This window comes from Fomitopsis serialis (genome assembly GCF_022376445.1).
Source record: "Fomitopsis serialis strain Sig1Antser10 chromosome Unknown B0H18scaffold_3, whole genome shotgun sequence".
NCBI lineage: Eukaryota > Fungi > Basidiomycota > Agaricomycetes > Polyporales > Fomitopsidaceae > Fomitopsis > Fomitopsis serialis.
Window position 1 is genome coordinate 1,334,363 of NW_025954963.1, and position 17,513 is coordinate 1,351,875.

Sequence of the window (17,513 nt, forward strand, 5' to 3'; positions counted from 1 at the left end):
CTAGGGAAAGCGAGGTGCGCCCGTCTGAACCTCAGTCACTCGGGGGTGCGGGAGGGTCGCAGGTTCGCAGACGCGGAGGCAACTGCGAATGTGCTGGACCTTATGGAGGCCTGCACGCTGTCCGAGGCGTGGTTATTATTATGACTCTACACAATCATGGGTGTCTCACGGGTTTACAGCAGCCTGCAAGTGGGGCATCACCTAGGAAAAGAATCCGTGAAGAAGTCGCCCACGGAGCCGCCAAAGACGGCTGTGGTCCCGTTATATAGGGGACGAAATGAGGAGAAGAGAACACGTATGGTGGGAACACTCCGGTCAAAGATCGGGTTCGAATGATCAGATGGTCGCCACCTTCGAGGCGTTGCGGGCTTACTCGCTCGTTGTGAAAGTCTTACTTCCTGCTTGGAAGATTCCTTAGCATCTCATGCTGTTCGGACTGTTCATCGGGAGGAGTGCGGGAACATACAAGAGGATCGGTTTTCGCCTACTGGGAGTGTTGGTATCTGAGTGTCTCTGGACTGATTGACACACGAGCACGTTAACAGGCTGCTTCCTGACAATTCGGCGGGAGCACATACTTACCCAGAATGGAGGTGATGATCAAACGATGTGGTCTGCGCCCACACGGCCCGAACCTTCTCTATCAAAAGCTCCTGGAATGACACCCACTGACATTCGCGGAGTATCCCCATTTCAGATCCCAGAGGCTCAGCCACGACTTCATCGATTCATCTCTTGCCTGTGTGTCCCTCCTTGTCCCTCCGCATCCTCAGTACAAACGACTGCATGAGAGGTCAAAGGGAGCAGGACCTTCTCCGCGGCGGAACGCCCAACGCGCTCCGGGCGCGGGCACAGCCGTACTGTGTTGACATACGGTCGAGTGTGTAAGATTAAGCCACGTCCGATTCGTTGTCAAGCCCTTGATCGCCGAAGAGTCCGCTGCTTGTGTAAGTACTCCTGACCGCTGCATTTCCGGGTCGAGGAACGGAGCCTAACACGAGTTACAGTAACGTTCTGCATACCTCGTCCGTCTCGTCTAACAGGCGGTGGATTGTCGGGTGAATAATACGGTGGAGAAGCAATCATCGCGCGGCTTTTTCTTCCGCACGTCGAGTGAGACAGGCCTGCGAGTTGACTCATTTATTAGGTACGCATGGTCGATCGGAGAAAGAAGTCGAGGGCGTACCAGGTTCAACCATCAAATCTTCAGATTCAGAGACGACGAAGTGGTCAAGAAGAACTGAGTGTGTTGAAATGCCAATGCCTGGGTTCTCGGTGTTCAATGGCGTGCAAACGCTTGTTGCAGCGCCTGAAGTTCGCAAACCCGCGTCCGCTTGCGAAAGCGAAATAGTCTATGCATCGTCAACTGGGCCTAACGTACACATTCCGAAGGCGAAGCAGAAAACCTGCGATATATCCACGTGGTATATGACGAACCCGTCGCCTCGCGTGCACCGTCCCATCCTAGAGCCGTCGTTCCCAGTGTGACCGTTCCGTAAGATCACCTGGAGTTTGGAGCTTATCCTCCGTCGCGGCAGCGGTCCTTACGAGTCGAGGATACCCATCTCCCTCCAGCGCTCCCAGAGTGCGCCGATACCTACCGGGACCCCAGGCTGGCCCTTCACGTCTTTGATGTCCAAGAGCTCGTACTCCTTGCCGAAAGCGAGGAAGTGCGCGAAGAGCGAGTTGAAGTGGGGCTCGCTCCGGAGGTGGAGGATCTGTGGGTAGTGCGCGTGGTACAGATGCGCGAAGACACGAAGCAGCTGTCTGTAGACGTGCTTCACGGTAGAGGGAAAAGTCTGGGAAAATTCGCGCCCTGCGGTGGGGGAGATTAAGCACACTGCCTCTGGGCGTGATGGATAACGTACCGGACTTGGTGGGGAATACAGTCTCATCGTCCAGAAGGTTCTGTGCCCATGTCATGACATAATCAATGTATGTTGGCGCAGGTAGCTGGACGCTTTTCCGATCCTGGTTGATCCATGTGTAATTCAAGCTGATGCAGAATAGTCAGTAATAAAGGCAGCGGAACTGCGTTTGTGCGTACTTTGGACTAGCGGACATCGAAGGGCACGACTGTTGCGTGCAGCACTCTGCAAGTACACCGTAGAACGAGTTGAGGTTCTGGTAGAAGTCGAAGACTACAGAGACGCGTCACGAGGGACCACGTTTAGCTGTCAAACGTAGTACAACGTGGAGGAAGTTCGTACGTACTGTTAACGGCAACCCATTCCATGACGTCGGCGTACTTTGGCAGCATAACAATATGCTTGAAGTTTCCCTTGACGAGGGCGGCCTCAACGAACGGGCTACAAAGGTAGAGAGGCTTAGCAACCCCAGGTGAGGTCGGTGTGCCAGGCAGTGATTCTTCAGATGGACGGCGAGATAAGGTGGGTGTCGTAGAACGTTTAGGAGGACGAGGCGCACGGTTCATGGACCGCCTAGCATCCGTCAGTGAGACCTCGCACATTCCTCAAGCCAACACCTTACATACCCAATGGAATTGAAGAACGACATGGCGACGCGAATCGATGGGCAGACTGGGTGGCACTTGGGCGACTTGCAGGCGACGAGAGAGAAAGACGAGAGAGACCAGTCTCAAGACAGCTAGATAAAAGCGTTCCGAGCCCTGTGCAGACCTAGAATGGGAGGCGGAAGTAATTGAACGTCGATACGAAGTCGAAACCAGGACCCAGGTCGAAACGGCGGATCAGAAGCGAGTTCACGCACGTGACGGTGTGGGTGTCCAAGATGGAAACACGTTCCCGTGCTTGCGCGTATTTGGCTCCGAGGCCGTTGCTCAACAAGGACAAACAACGCGAGATGCGCGCATTGTATTCCGCACGTGCATCCGTTCTTGTAACCCGCTCACCCACCTTTCCCCTCCTACCCCTCCTCAGGAAGGCCTGCCAGCCCTGAGATGATGAAGACCAGACGAAAAAGCAAGGCAGCAGCTGCTGCCGCGGCCGAGGCAGCCGCTACCCAGGAGAACTCGACGAGGGAGAACTCTCCCGCACCTACTCCAGCCACACACGATGCTACCATGACCGTCGTCGTTCCAGACGACGTTGACATCAATGTTCTCTCTGGCTTGTTGCCGGAGATTGACCTGCAGATGCCCTCACCAGACGCGATCGTCGCTCTGTATCGCCTCGTGGCCGCCCAGGCTTCCGATAATGACGCCACTCAGCGGGAGCTCGAGGAGGCTCGTGCTGACATTGACCGCAAGAATGTAGAGCTTGAGCAGGCGTTGCAGGACAAGGAGTCTGCGAGTGCCGAACTTGAGAGTACCCTCGACTCTGTGCGAAGGGAACTTGAGCAGGTCAAACGAGAGAAAGACGAACTTGGTGCGTACACCGACCAAGTGACAAGTCCATGTGCACACTCCTAACACTCTCGGTAGCCGCCTCCCGTGCTTCTCTGCAAGCTCAGATTTCTACGCTATCGACTACGCAGTCGACCTCCTCTGTGGAGGTTGAGACGTTGAAACACCGGATCGAAGACGCGGGACGGGAGAAGCGGGACCTCGTCACTGTTGTTAGCAGGCTTAAGGATGACAGCGCACAGCGCGAAGGTAAGTCCTTCGTATACAAGTGCGGATCCAATCGACAGAGACTGCCGTGGCCTCTACTGCGTTCGGGTACCATGAAGGTAGAGGCGGTTAAACTTGCGTGTGCCGTTCCCCTTCCGTCGTGGCTCCCGGCTGCAGTGTATGTCATGGACGTCGCCTGTACACGCAAGGGGCGATACGTAGTGCTCGCTGTTAGACTGGTTTCACTTGGTGGAAATGCCTGTCATTGTCCCAGCAGTCCATGTGTTACCAGCGTCATTATGTCGGCACCACAGCTTTGATAGACCATACATGCAGCAAGAGGCGGAAAGCAAGGGCCAAATGAGCACGCATCGATATAGTCACGAACGTTGATCTACCGGTCTGCATTGTGGCTCGGTCATTTCATCAATCATGTGCAGACGCTGGTACGATGAACCGCTGCGAGGCAAAAGCGATAGTATCATGTCCCAATGTCTAGTCTACGTTTTCTTGACAGGGTTGCTGGAAGCAAAGTCTGACATACATAATTAGAGGAAATCCAGACCCTTCGCACCAACCTCAAGCAAGCAAGGCAAGAACACCAGACATTGGAGAGTCAAGTGCGCGAACTACGTTCGGCGGAGACTGCCACCAAGTTCAAGGTCGACTCGCTCAACCAGCAGCTGCAACTATCTCAAGAACACGCCGAGCGGACGTCCAACGACCTCAACGTCAAGGTCGAGGAGTTCGCCCAGTACCGTCGCACGAAGCATGCCGAGTTCGCGCAGCTGCAGGCCTCGCACGACTCGCTCCTCCAGAGAAACGATGTCACGACGAGCCAGCTCAAGGCACTCCAGTCCGCGCATTCCGCGCAGTCTCACCAGCTCACGCAGGCACTCGCGAGGGTGCAAATGCTTCAGGGCCAGCTCGCAGAACAGGAGGCTACCTTCTCCGGTGAGGCCGCTAGCCTGAAGAGACTCGTGGAGATGATGGAAGCGCGCGAGGCTCAGGCCAAGGCTATCGTTGAGGGCATCGAGCAGGATTACGCAGGCATCAACGAGCGCGCGGGCCGACGGGAGGCAGCGCTGAAGGACGAGATTGAGGAGCAACGCCAGCGCGCGGAGCAGGCGGAGAGGCGGATGGAGGAGCTTGAGGCGGTCATGGAGCGGCTGGACAGAGGCGAGTTCCCCATGCCGTCGTTCAGCTCGGAGGCGCTGCAGGGCACACCGCGTACGCCTGCTCGCACGCCGGGCACGCCGTCGATGATGAATGGCACGCCGGACTTCCTCTCGCAGAGCATGATGGGCCTGAGCCCGACGGTCGCGATGGCGAGTCGGGTGCAGAGGAATGGGAAGACGTTCACGGAGGTCTATGCCGACTATGTCCGGTTGCAAGAGGACTACGCTCGGAAGTCGGCGGAGTTCGACAACATGGATCGGACGCTATCTGCTGTCCTGGCGCAGATCGAGGAGAGGGTATGTGATTTACGATCTTATATTGTACCCGTGCTCATATACCATAACACAGGCACCTATCTTGTCCCAGCAACGCGCAGAGTACGAACGTCTGCAGCAAGAAGCTACACAACTCGCGTCGCAGCTTTCGCAAGCACTCAATGAGCGCGACTCGTATGCCCAGTCTTCCGAGGAGAACGCGCAGAAGCTCACGAAGAGCTCGCGCGAGAACGACCTTCTCCAGAAGCAACTCAATGACCTCGGAAGACAGATCCGTGTCCTGCTCAAGGAGCTCGGTCGCAACCAGGACCCCACTATCCCGTCCGACGCGGAGCTCGGACTCGACGAGAACCCGAGACCCGCGGAGAACATCGAGGAGGTCATTACGAACCATCTCGTCCTCTTCCGCTCGATTCCTCAGCTCCAGGAGCAAAACCAGAAGTTGCTCAGGGTTGTCCGGGATCTTGGTGCTAAGATGGAATCGGAGGAGAAGGAGTATCGGGACGCTCTGGAGCGGGAACAGAGCGAAGCTGTCAGGGAGGCACACGAGGCGATCAAGCAGCTTCAAGAGCAGCTCGAGAGCCAGGCCAAGAACAGCGAAGTGACTATCCAGGCGTACATGAAGGAGCGCGACTCGCTTAGGACCATGCTCTCGCGGGAACGTTCCGGCCAACCGGCTGCCATCCCTAATGGGGATGTCAACGGTAACGTCGTCCCTGCTCCGGCATCACAGACGATTTGGAGAAGGAGCTTGCTGAGGTTCAGAGCCAGTTCGAGGCGTACAAGAACGAGATGGGCGTGGACTCGGTCCATGTGAGAGATGAGGCAGTCTTGGCTCAGCGCGAAGCAAACCAGCTGCGTATATCCCTTGCTAAGGCGAACGCGAAGGTCGAGTTCCTCGACGGTCGGTCATAACTTGCACGATCTAGTTTAGTGGTACTGACACCCAGTTTCTGCGCAGAGCGTCACCGCATGATCCAAGAACAGTCCGTCGTACAGGGCCGCGAACTGGATAGCCTCTCGAAGCGCAATCAAGCTCTCTATGACCAGTACATGCGCATCGACATCGAGTGCAACCGTGTCTCGGAAGATCTGCACATTGCTAATGGACATGTTGATCAGCTGCGCAATGAGTGCGCTAACCTCCGTGCTGAGAAGAAGATCTGGCAGGTACGTCAGCATGCATTCTGACGAGTAGTTAACACTGACAGGCGTGCTACGTTGCTCAGACCATTCAAGGCCGTCTGGAAGAGGATAATCGTGTCCTCAAGGTCGAACGCGCCCATTTATCAGATCTTATGCAGAACGTGCAGCAGATGCACAGCGACCTGGAGCGCTCTGGCGAGAACGACCGTCGTCGATTAGAGAGTCAGATTCAAATGCTCGAGAACCAGACTCAAGATCTCCGGGCACAGCTGTTGGCGGAACGCGAATCTCTCAGGCATGTCTCTCTGCAGAAGGACATTGAGGTCAAGGAGTTGCAATCCCGCATTGAGAAGACGGTGAGCTGGTCTTCGCTGGAAGATGACCCATAATGCTTACATGTATTATTTCTAGACGGAGAATTCGCGAAGACCCGCGAAAACCTTGTCGCAGCGGAGACAAGCAGGAAGCACCTCGAGGAGCGCGTTGAGGAGCTAACTAGGCATCTACATGGCAATGAGGAGAAGCTTGCCGTGTATGAGCGCCGTGCCCCCAGTGTCAATGGCGTTCCCACTCAACGCAATGGCGAAGACCTGACCCGGGAACAACAGCTGGAGGCAGAAGTTGCCGATCTTCGGTAAGTCGTCATCGTTCTGTGCTCATGCGGTGGAGCTGACAATTGCCTCAGTTCTGCCTTGAAGGTGGCTCAAGTGGATCTGTCCACGGCGAGAAATCATGTCCAGCAGTTCCAAGAGATCAGTCAAGCGAACGAGACTGCCTTGGCCACCTTGAACGCTAGCTACGATGAATACAAGTCTTCGACAGAGGCTGAGCTCACGAAACGTGCTGTGAGTGACATGTGTCGTGTTGACGAGAGGTCGTCTCTGACGCGTTATCCAGTCCGAGTTCAATGCCTTGCAAGCGCAGTTGCAGGCTGTGCAGCAGGAGCTCGGTCAGCTGTCACAGAAGAACGCGGACTACAGCGCACTTGGAGTCCGAACGGTAGCTTGGGCAAATGACCGAAGACGCTCGAGGATACTATCATCGACATGAGCACGTCTGAGAGGAATACCGAAAACGATCGCGTCTCGCGCGAGACTGATGTAAGGCAGCAAGAGGAGCGAGCACGGGTATGTTGATCAGGTTGTCATATGCTTTCTGTTAGCTTAACCATATTCTTAGGCCGCTGAGGAGCGCTATGCGAGTGAAGTGGTCGCTCACGCCGAAGCACTCAAGACGATCACAGACCTCAAAGATCAGCTCGCTAAGACTCGTGCCATCGCTCGTGAAAACCAGACCGTGTCCGAGACCGCGCGAGCCAAGCTAGCAGCTTCTGAATCGAGTTGGAGGCAGCAGAAGAAGCTCTGGACAAGGAAATTGCGGACCTCAACACTAGGTATGCACTCCATTTACCAATTACATGACAGTTTCACTGACACACGTCTAGATGCAAAGAACTCAACACTCAGAACACTCTACTCCATCAGCATCTTGAGTCTGTCAGCTCGCAAGCGGCGCGTATCAGACAGGCTGCAGACACTTCGGATCCTACGCCGGGTGAGGCAGATGACACAGACGCCAAGGTTTCCGAATTGCGTTCTGTCGTTGCGTACTTGCGCAGAGAGAAGGAGATCGTCGAGCTACAGCTGGAGCTGAGCAAACAGGAGAATGCACGGCTGAAGACCCATGTCGAGCACTTATCGCACAACCTGGAAGAGACCCGCAAGTCACTCTCCGAGGTACGTATGAACGACGGTGCAGTCTGGATTAGCGAGTCTAAATGGCTTCGCAGGAACGTGAACGTGCTGTGGAGGCTGCTTCATCAGAGGCTCAGCACGCCGAGCTTGTCGAGAGGATCAATCAACTCACCATCCTGCGGGAAAGCAATGCTACCCTCCGAGCCGATTGTGAATCGCATGCAAAACGCGCTCGCGAGCTGGACGTCAAGCTGCGACAATTGTCCTCAGAGCTGGATCCCACGAAAGAACAGTTGCGTGTTACGCAAGCTGAGCTTGAAGCGAAGGATCAACAAATCTCGCGTTTGGAAGATGAGAGTCGGAGATGGAAAGAGCGTAATTCACAGCTCCTTAGCAAGGTATGAACACGATGCGTAGACGAGCTGCTAACCTGACCGCAAGCGACTAGTACGACCGCATTGATCCTGCAGAGGTCCAGTCCCTCAAAGACGAGATTGACCGTATAAAGGCAGCCAAGGAAGACATGGAGAACTCTGCGAAGGAGCGCGATGAACGCTCAGTTCAGCTACAAGAGAAGGTATGGTTTGTCTCTGGGATCGTCATTCATCAGAATTGACTTTCTGGTGTAGCTCACTGCTGCAGAGGCGTCTATTCGGCACTTGAAGGATATTGGTCAGAAGAACAACCAGAAGTACAGAGCAACCTTCGAGAGGTTCGACACGACGAAGGCACAGCTGAATGCGCAGATCACCGAGCTACAGACTGGGCTGGAGACTGTTACTGCTGAGAGAGACCAGTTAAAGGCTCAACCTCAGGTTGCTCCCCAGACTCGTCGAAGGAACAAGAATTGACGCAACAGTTGGAAATGCTACGCTCCGAGAAGGCTGCGCTTGAGAAGGCACTTGCAGACGAAAGAACTGCACACTCCAGTGCTGCGGCTCCTGTTGTCGCTTTGCAGACCACAATCGTAGGGAACCTCCTTGGTCCATTTGAATCGTCGCTGACCGTCCGCAGGCGTCATTAACGGAAGAGCGAGACAAGCTCTAGCAGAGAAGTCTACATGGGCCCTCAGCCGCTGTCCAACGAGTCAGCGCAAGCACCGCCACAGTGGGAGTCAGAGAAAGCGAGCTCATCAAGGCCCGTGACGAAGCAGTTGCTCAGCCAAGGTGTCTTTGAAACGGCTGCCGATGATTATTCACCCTTCGCATCTTTAGACGGCTGCTGAACAGCGCAGAAAGCACCGAAGAAATAAGAGTATACGCTTTGCCAACGTAAGTTTCTGCCATTATTGATGCATTTTTGTATTCATTTGGTTCCAGGAAAAATTCCGGCCAGATTCAGGACCTCTCAAAGGCTCGGGCGGCCGATGGTGAACGAGCTGCCGCGCAACAACAGCCGCTGTCAATGCCGCGGTCGAGAAGTTACACAACGAGTACAGAGCGCGCCACCCTCTACTCATCGGACGAGATTGTCGCTCGGCATGCGCAGGAGCTGCGTGATGTGGAGTCTAACTGACCGCAAAGTTCCAGGAGGAGATGAAGGCTGCTGTCGAGGCTGCGGCCGCTCGCGCAGGATCTCTGGCCGCATTGACACCGACTGGTGGCGATCAGGAGGCAGCGATCCAACAGGCAATTGCTGCTCATGATCAAAGCTGAGGGATCAACACGACATGGACATTGCTGCAGCCGTCGAACGCGGCAGGATGGAAGCTGCTGCCAAGGGCAAGCTGAAGGATCACAGCTTGTCAAGGCGCAGGCCAAGCTAAGGGAGCTCGAGGCGCAGATACTTCACTGGAAGCAAATAGGCGTCATCAAGGAGACCACACCTACGGGTGCCAAACCCACGGCCGGTAGCTCTGCCGCACCCGCCACGGCCAAGCCCGCAGCTGGAGCCACCGCTACAGCACCTGCGTCCTCCGTTGCCTCCACCTCCGCAGCAGCAGCAACTGGCGCCAAGGCACTTCCCCGGAAGCCATCGCTGAACGTCGCAGGTCAACCAGCACAAGCTGCCGGGGCCGGACGCGGAAGAGGAGGAGCCGCGCGTGGTGTGGTTCGCGGTGCTGCACAAGGTCTCTCGATTAGAGGAACAGCGGCAGGTCGCGGTGCACCGGCTCAGCTACCCACGGGGACTGCAGCTGAGAGCAGTGGCGGCGTAGCCATTATGGGGGCAGCCAACAAACGTGCTCGGGAGGAAGGCGACGTGTCGTCAGGGGAAGATTCTCTGGCGAAACGACTCAAGCCTGCTGACGGCGGCAGCAAACCCATAACGTTACGCCGCGATCGTGTGCCTCCACCCTCATAGTACTCTGCGGACAATCAGTTGCCTATCTGCCTTGTAGCATTGCATTTCTGTCAACCCATCGCATCTTGTTAAGTTATACACTTGTATCAGTTGGAACTCAGTGTCGCGCATTCAATCATCGCATTGCAGTAGTGAAAGGGGTCGGACGTGCACCTGAAACTTGATCGATGATCTCTCACAGGGCTTTCATGCAAAAGTTCTTGCTCTCGAATCAGTCGGTTCTGTTTGTTTTGTTTCGAGTCTCTGGTCATACTGAGTACTCTGCGATTGCTGGCCCCAACATAGCCCTGAAGTTTTCTGTCGCAAAGTATGTAGTAACTTCGGCGCAGCACGGTCGCTCTCATCTGGCACTTAGCCGACAACGCTTTCAGGAACCCTCTAGCGGTAGTCACTAGTCGCATTTGGAGCATAATAGAAGTTGCTTTCAACCCGCCGTCAGCCCGGTAACCAGAGTGTCGGACCGACCTTGGAATGTTGTGCAAGTCGTCCTATTAATCTGCTGTCCAGCACTGATCGACGAATGCTGCTGTATGGATATTGATTAATGTAAATCGACTGATACCTTTTGATAGCGGTATACCAAAACAAATTTGTGCGACATGGGGACAGTTCATGAACAAAAGCACGTCGTGGTGCCGGGCACCAGGGACTTAGCCTGACGCTTGATGGGGACCTGCAGTGCACGCATCACTAGCCAGTGGCAGTTGACACTGAGTCCATCTGCAAGTGTTGCCCCGCTCTTGCACACTGGAGAGCAAATTGTGGTAGGCTTCGTGTGCACTGGCCTCCTTCGCTCCATCCCTGGTCTTGGCCATGCCGCGTCCGAATTCGACGCCATTGACTGTCAATTCGTCCATTGCTGTGAGTTTTCAATCCTCGCATACGGATTGTAATAGGCTACTCGCTGATGGCAATCGCAACCCAAGGACCCTGGGTCCTGTGCAAGGATTCCAACTGCCAACGGACTCGAGTTTTGATTCCATTTGCGTACAGTCTTTTGTTCAGCTCATGCCTCCAGCCTGCGCAAATGGGGGTCAGTGTATTGCTGGCCTCGGAGCATGACATGACGCACTTTGGACGGCGATGTTATGATTCGCAGCCGGGGCTGCACTGATCGGCGGTGTAGCGTCTCCAGCGTTTGCGTGATTGGAAGCACCCCTCATCTTGCGCCTATAGAGTATGATGGTGTGAGAGATGCATTGTATGCAACGATAACGAACACACATCATGTCAAGGTGCTGGTCGACTGCGTGCGCCTCGATTGCTGTACCTGATGTCCAAAACACATTAATACAATTTGAAAAGTCGCCTTAGCAGAAGATCCATCATACGGCTATAGATCGCAGCTGTGCTTTCGATATCTTGAGAGGGGCTGTGGTGCGCAGCTCTACCTTCGTCATCCGTCGAGACGTCGTAGCCCACGATTGGTTGAGCTATATTTCTGTTAGGCCTATCATATAAAGGTTGGTTCAATGTGCGTGGAGTATGAGATGCCACCTTGAATGAATGGACATGCAGTGTGTAAATACCAGACACGACCGAGGCGCCATCAACGCGCTCTGTCCCAGTGCCGTCGTTCGCGATATACTCCCGCTGCCTCTGTCGTTCGCGGCGTTCAGCTGCCTGTCGTGATACGTGAACGATTACATCGGTCAGACTTATCTATGCAGACCACGTACCGAGACCTCAGCTAATAGAAATCGCACTTTTCGGCGAAGGCTGTACAACCGGCAGGACAAGCCACAGAAGATCGCCTTCAGCTCCGAGGTGAGTGAAGTCAGACCATTGACTTCGCTGCGCAGAATGCGAATGCACGCCTTATGTCTGCCGATGATCTGAATGCGCCGTTTGGCACGACGCAGATAAGCTACTCACTGGTCAAGCCCCGCTCGCGCCCCGTCCCAGCCAGTAGGAAAGCCATCATCAGGGATACCATCCGTTTGCATATCGACCAACACGGTGTCGAGCACCGCGAGGCTCTCCTCGAGAGTCCTCAACACACGGCGGGGGCGAATCTGCATGAAGAGAAAACATTGAAGCGTGAGTCCCAGAATGCTTGTGATGGCCCCCTCGATATTGAAGTTTAGATGGGCCATGTACGGGAGGGCGTGTGCCCAGTCGTCGGCGAGGATTCAGGATCGGGACGAGAGGCGGGAGCGTCCCGTGCCGCACTACAGCAATATCGTGCCTCAAAGCCCCATGCCTTGCATGATCAGTAGTTGACTCGCGTCCTAGGGTATCCCATAGGTTCTTCGTATTGAGTAAATGACACAGCCTCAAACCTTATCACATTCCGTAATTGCTAGCATGCGCTGGGGCGGCGGATTTCACGGTCACAGACCGCGCTGGCACTGCCTCCCTATTGTGTTTGTTACCTATATAGCGCAGCTATTAGTGTTCATGATATGAGTACTGTATGCGATCTTTAGGAGGTTCACCTACCGATCATGCGGCGCGGGCGCACGTTTGGATGGGCACAAACAGGCTAGCAGGATCGCATCGTCAACGTTACACAGTTACACTCCCAATGCTCCTTGTCGATATTCCCAGACAGCAGGAACTCCCAGTCGTGTCCAAGTCAAGAGACTTCTAGCACGTACATGTTCGGTACCCCGTTCGAACTTCGCACGCATGTCAATCAAACCCGGGATTACCCGGTGGCCAAAGTAGGCGCCAACGTCCGATACGCCAGTTCGGCCTGGAAAGTAAGTACTGTATTACTGTTGTGGAAAGTCTTTTTTCTAATTATCAGAGTTTGAAGCTTGAAAGCTTGGATCTGAGTGAAATAGGCTTGTCTGCCGGGTTCGTCGTTCGGCTTTTGCGCATCTGGACTACTGCTGGTCTTCAGTCACTGTATCGCTCAACCCGAGCAATGTACAGGTTGTTACGATCAAGACGCGCGGGCACGGATCCATTGGCTGCACAAGCTTGCAGGTTCATCGGTTCATCAGGCAGCCCTATGAATGACGTCAGTGACCCTGAGTTGAGCGTTGTTGTCTAACGAACTTGAAGACAGGCGGGTAGAACGAACAGATTCCGTCATCGACAGTATCCGAAAGGGAATGGACATGAGCGGAAGACAGTTTGCGACGTACATCCGAGTCGACATTGAACTGAGCGACGCAACCACAAAAGCGACATGATAGCAGCCAAGCAAATAGATGTGGAATAACCCTCCTACTCCGGCGGACCAGCAGGGTGTTCGATTGCATGCATGATGTTTCATGATTGAGCTTTCTCGTCAGATGCCAGCGGGGGTACACTTGAACATGAGGTTTCAGATGGGCCAGGTTATAACAGACAAAGAGATCGTGTACTCACCGGGGACACCCGAGGTCGTCACCGTCCTCGCCGACCACACCCATCAGACCAGTGGAGCCCCACAGGGCCCACTCGAGGCTGAGTTCATCCCTGTAGGCACCCTCGCCGAAGAGATGCACCTGGTCCCAGAACGCGTTCATCTGATACGTGCGTATCGTCAACGCCTCCATCGCCGTGTGCTCCCAGTACTCCGGATACCATCCCGCGTGTTCCCAGTCGAGGATCGCGGCGAGACGGCCGTCCTTCACCAGGATATTGTTGTGGTGAAGATCGGCGTGGGTGAAATAGATGCGATGTGTCTTCGCGAACACGGGCTCCGCCAGGCCGCGCAAGCCCGGTAAGCGATACTTGAAGAGGTTGCTGACTTTGCGGAACAGCGCCTCTTTGAACTGGGTCTGGTCCGCGAACGGGCCCATGAAGTACTTCTCCCCTGCACGGTTGACGAAGAGCGGAAGGTAGTCGAGCCCACTGACAGCCTGTGAGGAAGGCGCGAGGGCTCTGAGTTCGTTAAGTGCACGACGAAGATCCATTACGAGCGGGTCGTCGTCAGACATATCCACAGTCGGCCTAGGCATCTTCTCCAGTTCCGCTGCGATGCCCATTATTGGGTCGAGGTCATTGGATTCCATGCATGCTTCCAATCGCGCGATGAGTGCTGCTGCCTCGGGCACGCGTCGTATTCGCGGGATTACCCACTCCCATAAGGAATCCCCTTCTATCTCGTTCATAAGAATGATACCCCCTGGTTGTGAGTCAGCCGCGGGAAACTCGATGACATCGAGGATTCGGGGCACGGGAATATTGGTTCGGGTAGCCACAAATTGGGTGTTATTGGCCTCAAAATGAGGGTCCTCGTCCTTCTCTTTGAGTATCAAGCCAAAGGGCAGATGCGTAATCGAGGAGAACGGCTGTCGGTGGCTGTAGCTTGCAAGCCTACGATAGCAGGAGAGTCTGAATGACGAAGGAAGTAGACGCCATATTGACCATGGCAACTCAAAGCGCAGGATGTCCGTTACAGCGCGGGCCAGTTGTGCGAGGAGTCCAGTCCATAGAGCTCGAGGGACATGTGAGACGATTCAACACGGCAGAGGTGAGAAGCCTGCACGTACCATTCACGGGGAGTCCAATGTGAGACGCCTGCTTCGGTTCCATGCGATTTCAAGTTGCACAATAATGGGTGCGATGAAGCTCGCTTCGTTGAGCTCAACAATCAACCACCGTATCAGAACCCTACGAGGTGGCAGAGGATTCAGACCAAACGTAGGTGGACGGCAGTGGCCACTGACCGTGACAGCTATCAGCTGCAGTACGATTCGACGAACACGGGGCCGCTGAAACGCCCTGCGGCTGCCGCATTTGTCGGCCAAAGCCGACGCGGAGGCATCGACAATCTGATCGATCTCGATCACAACTACAACTTGAACGAGCATGCCGTCCGACCCGACCGAGCAACGCAGAGGTTCCTTCTTCAAGTTGGCGTATGTATGTGGTTTGTCTCATTAACGCACGCATGGTACGTCGAGAGACTTACTTCCCTGATGGGCCTGTCCAATGTCGCGCCGCTAATCTGTGTCTGTCGCACATGACTCAGCTCAGCAGATCACGAACGACGTAGAAGTCGTGCACGAAGACATTTTTCTCCGTATCTGGGTTTTCCCATCGATTACTGCCCTCGCTTCCCGCGCATCACGAGTGCCTAGTGCTGGAGTACTTATAGTGCATGCATAGGAGTCAACCCAGAAGCTACACGTCCCTCACCTGCACACGAGACTTGCAGCAGCTGATTAACGTAAACCTGGCTTGCAGCTCCCAAGACTAGAACTCACGGGTGTGGGCGTAGTTCCAGCATTATCCAGCTTCAAGTTATTTCTACTGTCACGATGTCGCTGACTCGGTATGCCCTAACATCCCTTACATTCGGTTCATGCGCTCATGTCGTCACCCTCTAGGGAATCTCTACACGTTCCTGGTAACATTCTAGGTGCATTGTGTAAACCAGTGGCCCTGTGGGCGCATTCCATTGGATAATATACATCTGCATAGTCAGGCGATCTCATTGCATGTGCAGGGACATATCGCTGACCTTCGGTTTATAGGATAGCACCAGCGGCGTCATGTTCCATGCTACTAGACCGGACGAGCAGGATCCAGATCGCTGGGAATTCCACACCGGACATTGGAAAGCCTTTGAATCTAGGACTTGCCTGACCGTCGCCCTCATCGGGCATGTAGCCGATCGCGAGACGCATAATCCTCTCCGAGTCGCTGAAACAATGCACGAATGCCTGGAGCCTATACCTATGGCCGTGCCTCCTGAGGACAGGGCGGGAGAGTGCAAGTTCACTTGCAGGGTATGGTTTCGTGCAGCTCTGCGCCGGCTGATGGCGCACCATGCATTTCAAGTGATAATGGGACCCGAGGAAATCATGGAAAGTATGAGGAACAGGACGACTGCCGTGCAGTTCATGGACAGCAAGCGCGTCACTCTTCCTCTTTGCTTACAACTCCAGCCTCGCTCTGCATACGCGGTGTAACCGTTTTCATACGCGACGTCTGTTTGTCACTGAACAAGGAGCCATAACTCTCTACATTAGCTACGATGGTCTGTCTTCCGCCGGCTATAGTAGTACTTAGCAAAATCTCGCTCGCAGGACTCAATTGCTGCCATTACTTACCCTTGATTTGGAGACCGATACCATCATGCCACTATTTTCCCTTTGAAATCACGTACTACACTCACTACTATGCTCATCATATTGGTCGACTCCGATTTCATTCGGAGACACTCGATTGTCTGCTATCTGATCATGGTGACCGCTCGGAACACACCAGTCCTCTCTCACTCAGCGCAGAGGCCTTCTGAGCGAAATATTCCATGAACCCAAAAACGCACACACACTGGCATGCTCGTGACACGCGAGCCAACCTAAGCCTTGCCCGAGTGGCACCTTGAACATCATATTGAGCTATTGTATCCGACTCGGAGTTCCCCAAGAGTTCTCAGTGGACGACATCCTGAAGTTGCTCTGCAGTACCGTACTATGTCGGTGGCACATGATCGGTAAGCACTGCAAGCCCTTAGGAGGCTCCCCATAGTCCATATACTGAAAGAGGTTTCAGTCAATCTCAGCACGTTCCGGGGACCATATTGGCTGCGCTCTGTAGAACAAGTGGCCCTGTAGGTGCATTTCACTGGTTGGTTTACTTGTGCCCGGTGAGCCTCCCCAGATGTGCGCGTACTGAGACGACGCGCTGATCGTCTTCTCGTCAGAACACAGAAAAGGGCGTCATCTTCCACGCCTCCAGGCCAGTGGATGGTGACCGCGATTCGGATCAGTGGCGATTCTTCACCTCCGAGTGGGATCCCTTCACCTCACAGAGTTGCCTGACCCTGGCTCTAATCGGACGCGTCGACAACTTCGATCCGGGGCACCCCTCTCGCTCGGTCGACGCAATGCGCGAATGCCTGCAAGCAATTCCGATGGTTATACCACCACAGGATACAGGACGCGAGCTGATGTTCACCTGCAGAGTGTGGTTCCGCGAGGCTCTGCGTCGGCTCAACGCACATGAGGCGTTCAGTATGATTATGGGGCCCGAGGAGATGATGGAAAGTCTGAGGAACAGGACCATCGCCGTACAGTACATGAACCCAGGAAAGCAGGCCCTCCCCGTCTTTTTGCAACTCCGGCCTCGCTCTGCATATCGCACAATGTAATCAATACACTCATCTTCATCGAAGACAGCCCAGACAGTCTGACGGTACGCACATTGCTGTATTGCTAACCAAGAGTTTGATTGAGACTAGCACGCAGGACATACGCCAGTCGGGTGTAGGGTCGCAGACCCAATGTCATCGCATTTCATCAGTCTGGAACGTATGGACATGAGCACGAAGAGCAAGTGATATGAGGAATAACTGAGCGTAGATCGTGAGGATGCGTTACAAGGATCATGAAGAGCAGGCTAGATAAACACGAAAGCAATGCGATAGCAACGACGACTGAAATGCAGCAATCCTGACGATTGGGGATGAGGTCCGACAGAGGGGAGAAAATACTGGGC

The 17,513-nt window shown here is 54.5% G+C and overlaps 6 protein-coding genes across 6 annotated transcripts; 2 read left to right on the forward strand and 4 right to left on the reverse strand.

The window, feature by feature from the left end:
* Positions 1-1,338: 1,338 nt before the first annotated feature.
* On the reverse strand, positions 1,339-2,714 carry B0H18DRAFT_974475 (Mob1/phocein). Its single transcript, XM_048044004.1, has 6 exons — positions 2,495-2,714; positions 2,428-2,441; positions 2,215-2,367; positions 2,048-2,141; positions 1,869-1,996; positions 1,339-1,816 (listed from the first exon to the last, which is right to left on the reverse strand). Exons 1-6 carry the CDS (start codon positions 2,515-2,517, stop codon positions 1,545-1,547), a joined length of 684 nt encoding a protein of 227 aa, XP_047899936.1. The 5' UTR covers positions 2,518-2,714; the 3' UTR covers positions 1,339-1,544.
* Positions 2,715-2,865: 151 nt separating this feature from the next.
* Positions 2,866-10,549, forward strand: B0H18DRAFT_974482 (uncharacterized protein). The gene is made up of 23 exons (XM_048044005.1): positions 2,866-3,347; positions 3,404-3,574; positions 4,085-5,007; positions 5,060-5,690; positions 5,720-5,890; positions 5,948-6,156; positions 6,216-6,488; positions 6,561-6,766; positions 6,818-6,977; positions 7,030-7,131; positions 7,155-7,259; positions 7,312-7,471; positions 7,492-7,525; positions 7,577-7,868; positions 7,922-8,224; positions 8,275-8,403; positions 8,456-8,641; positions 8,665-8,793; positions 8,857-8,939; positions 9,146-9,326; positions 9,350-9,425; positions 9,512-9,569; positions 9,593-10,549. Exons 1-23 carry the CDS (start codon positions 2,921-2,923, stop codon positions 10,125-10,127), a joined length of 5,544 nt encoding a protein of 1,847 aa, XP_047899937.1. The 5' UTR covers positions 2,866-2,920; the 3' UTR covers positions 10,128-10,549.
* Positions 10,550-10,649: 100 nt separating this feature from the next.
* Positions 10,650-12,022, reverse strand: B0H18DRAFT_326834 (uncharacterized protein). Its single transcript, XM_048037589.1, has 7 exons — positions 11,807-12,022; positions 11,625-11,750; positions 11,459-11,568; positions 11,352-11,397; positions 11,200-11,297; positions 11,033-11,146; positions 10,650-10,968 (listed from the first exon to the last, which is right to left on the reverse strand). Exons 2-7 carry the CDS (start codon positions 11,675-11,677, stop codon positions 10,778-10,780), a joined length of 612 nt encoding a protein of 203 aa, XP_047899938.1. The 5' UTR covers positions 11,678-11,750; positions 11,807-12,022; the 3' UTR covers positions 10,650-10,777.
* A 1,065-nt stretch (positions 12,023-13,087) lies between these two features.
* On the reverse strand, positions 13,088-13,693 carry B0H18DRAFT_974492 (uncharacterized protein). The gene has a single exon (XM_048044006.1). The coding sequence runs from the start codon at positions 13,337-13,339 to the stop codon at positions 13,097-13,099; it is 243 nt and encodes an 80-aa protein (XP_047899939.1). The 5' UTR covers positions 13,340-13,693; the 3' UTR covers positions 13,088-13,096.
* Positions 13,088-14,747, reverse strand: B0H18DRAFT_974493 (kinase-like protein). Its single transcript, XM_048044007.1, has 3 exons — positions 14,558-14,747; positions 13,449-14,502; positions 13,088-13,389 (listed from the first exon to the last, which is right to left on the reverse strand). The coding sequence occupies exons 1-3, from the start codon at positions 14,598-14,600 to the stop codon at positions 13,350-13,352; spliced, it is 1,137 nt and encodes a 378-aa protein (XP_047899940.1). The 5' UTR covers positions 14,601-14,747; the 3' UTR covers positions 13,088-13,349.
* Positions 14,748-16,322: 1,575 nt separating this feature from the next.
* B0H18DRAFT_326852 (uncharacterized protein) lies at positions 16,323-17,383 on the forward strand. The gene is made up of 4 exons (XM_048037590.1): positions 16,323-16,509; positions 16,569-16,662; positions 16,720-17,210; positions 17,264-17,383. The coding sequence occupies exons 1-3, from the start codon at positions 16,490-16,492 to the stop codon at positions 17,164-17,166; spliced, it is 561 nt and encodes a 186-aa protein (XP_047899941.1). The 5' UTR covers positions 16,323-16,489; the 3' UTR covers positions 17,167-17,210; positions 17,264-17,383.
* The last annotated feature ends 130 nt before the right edge of the window (positions 17,384-17,513 follow it).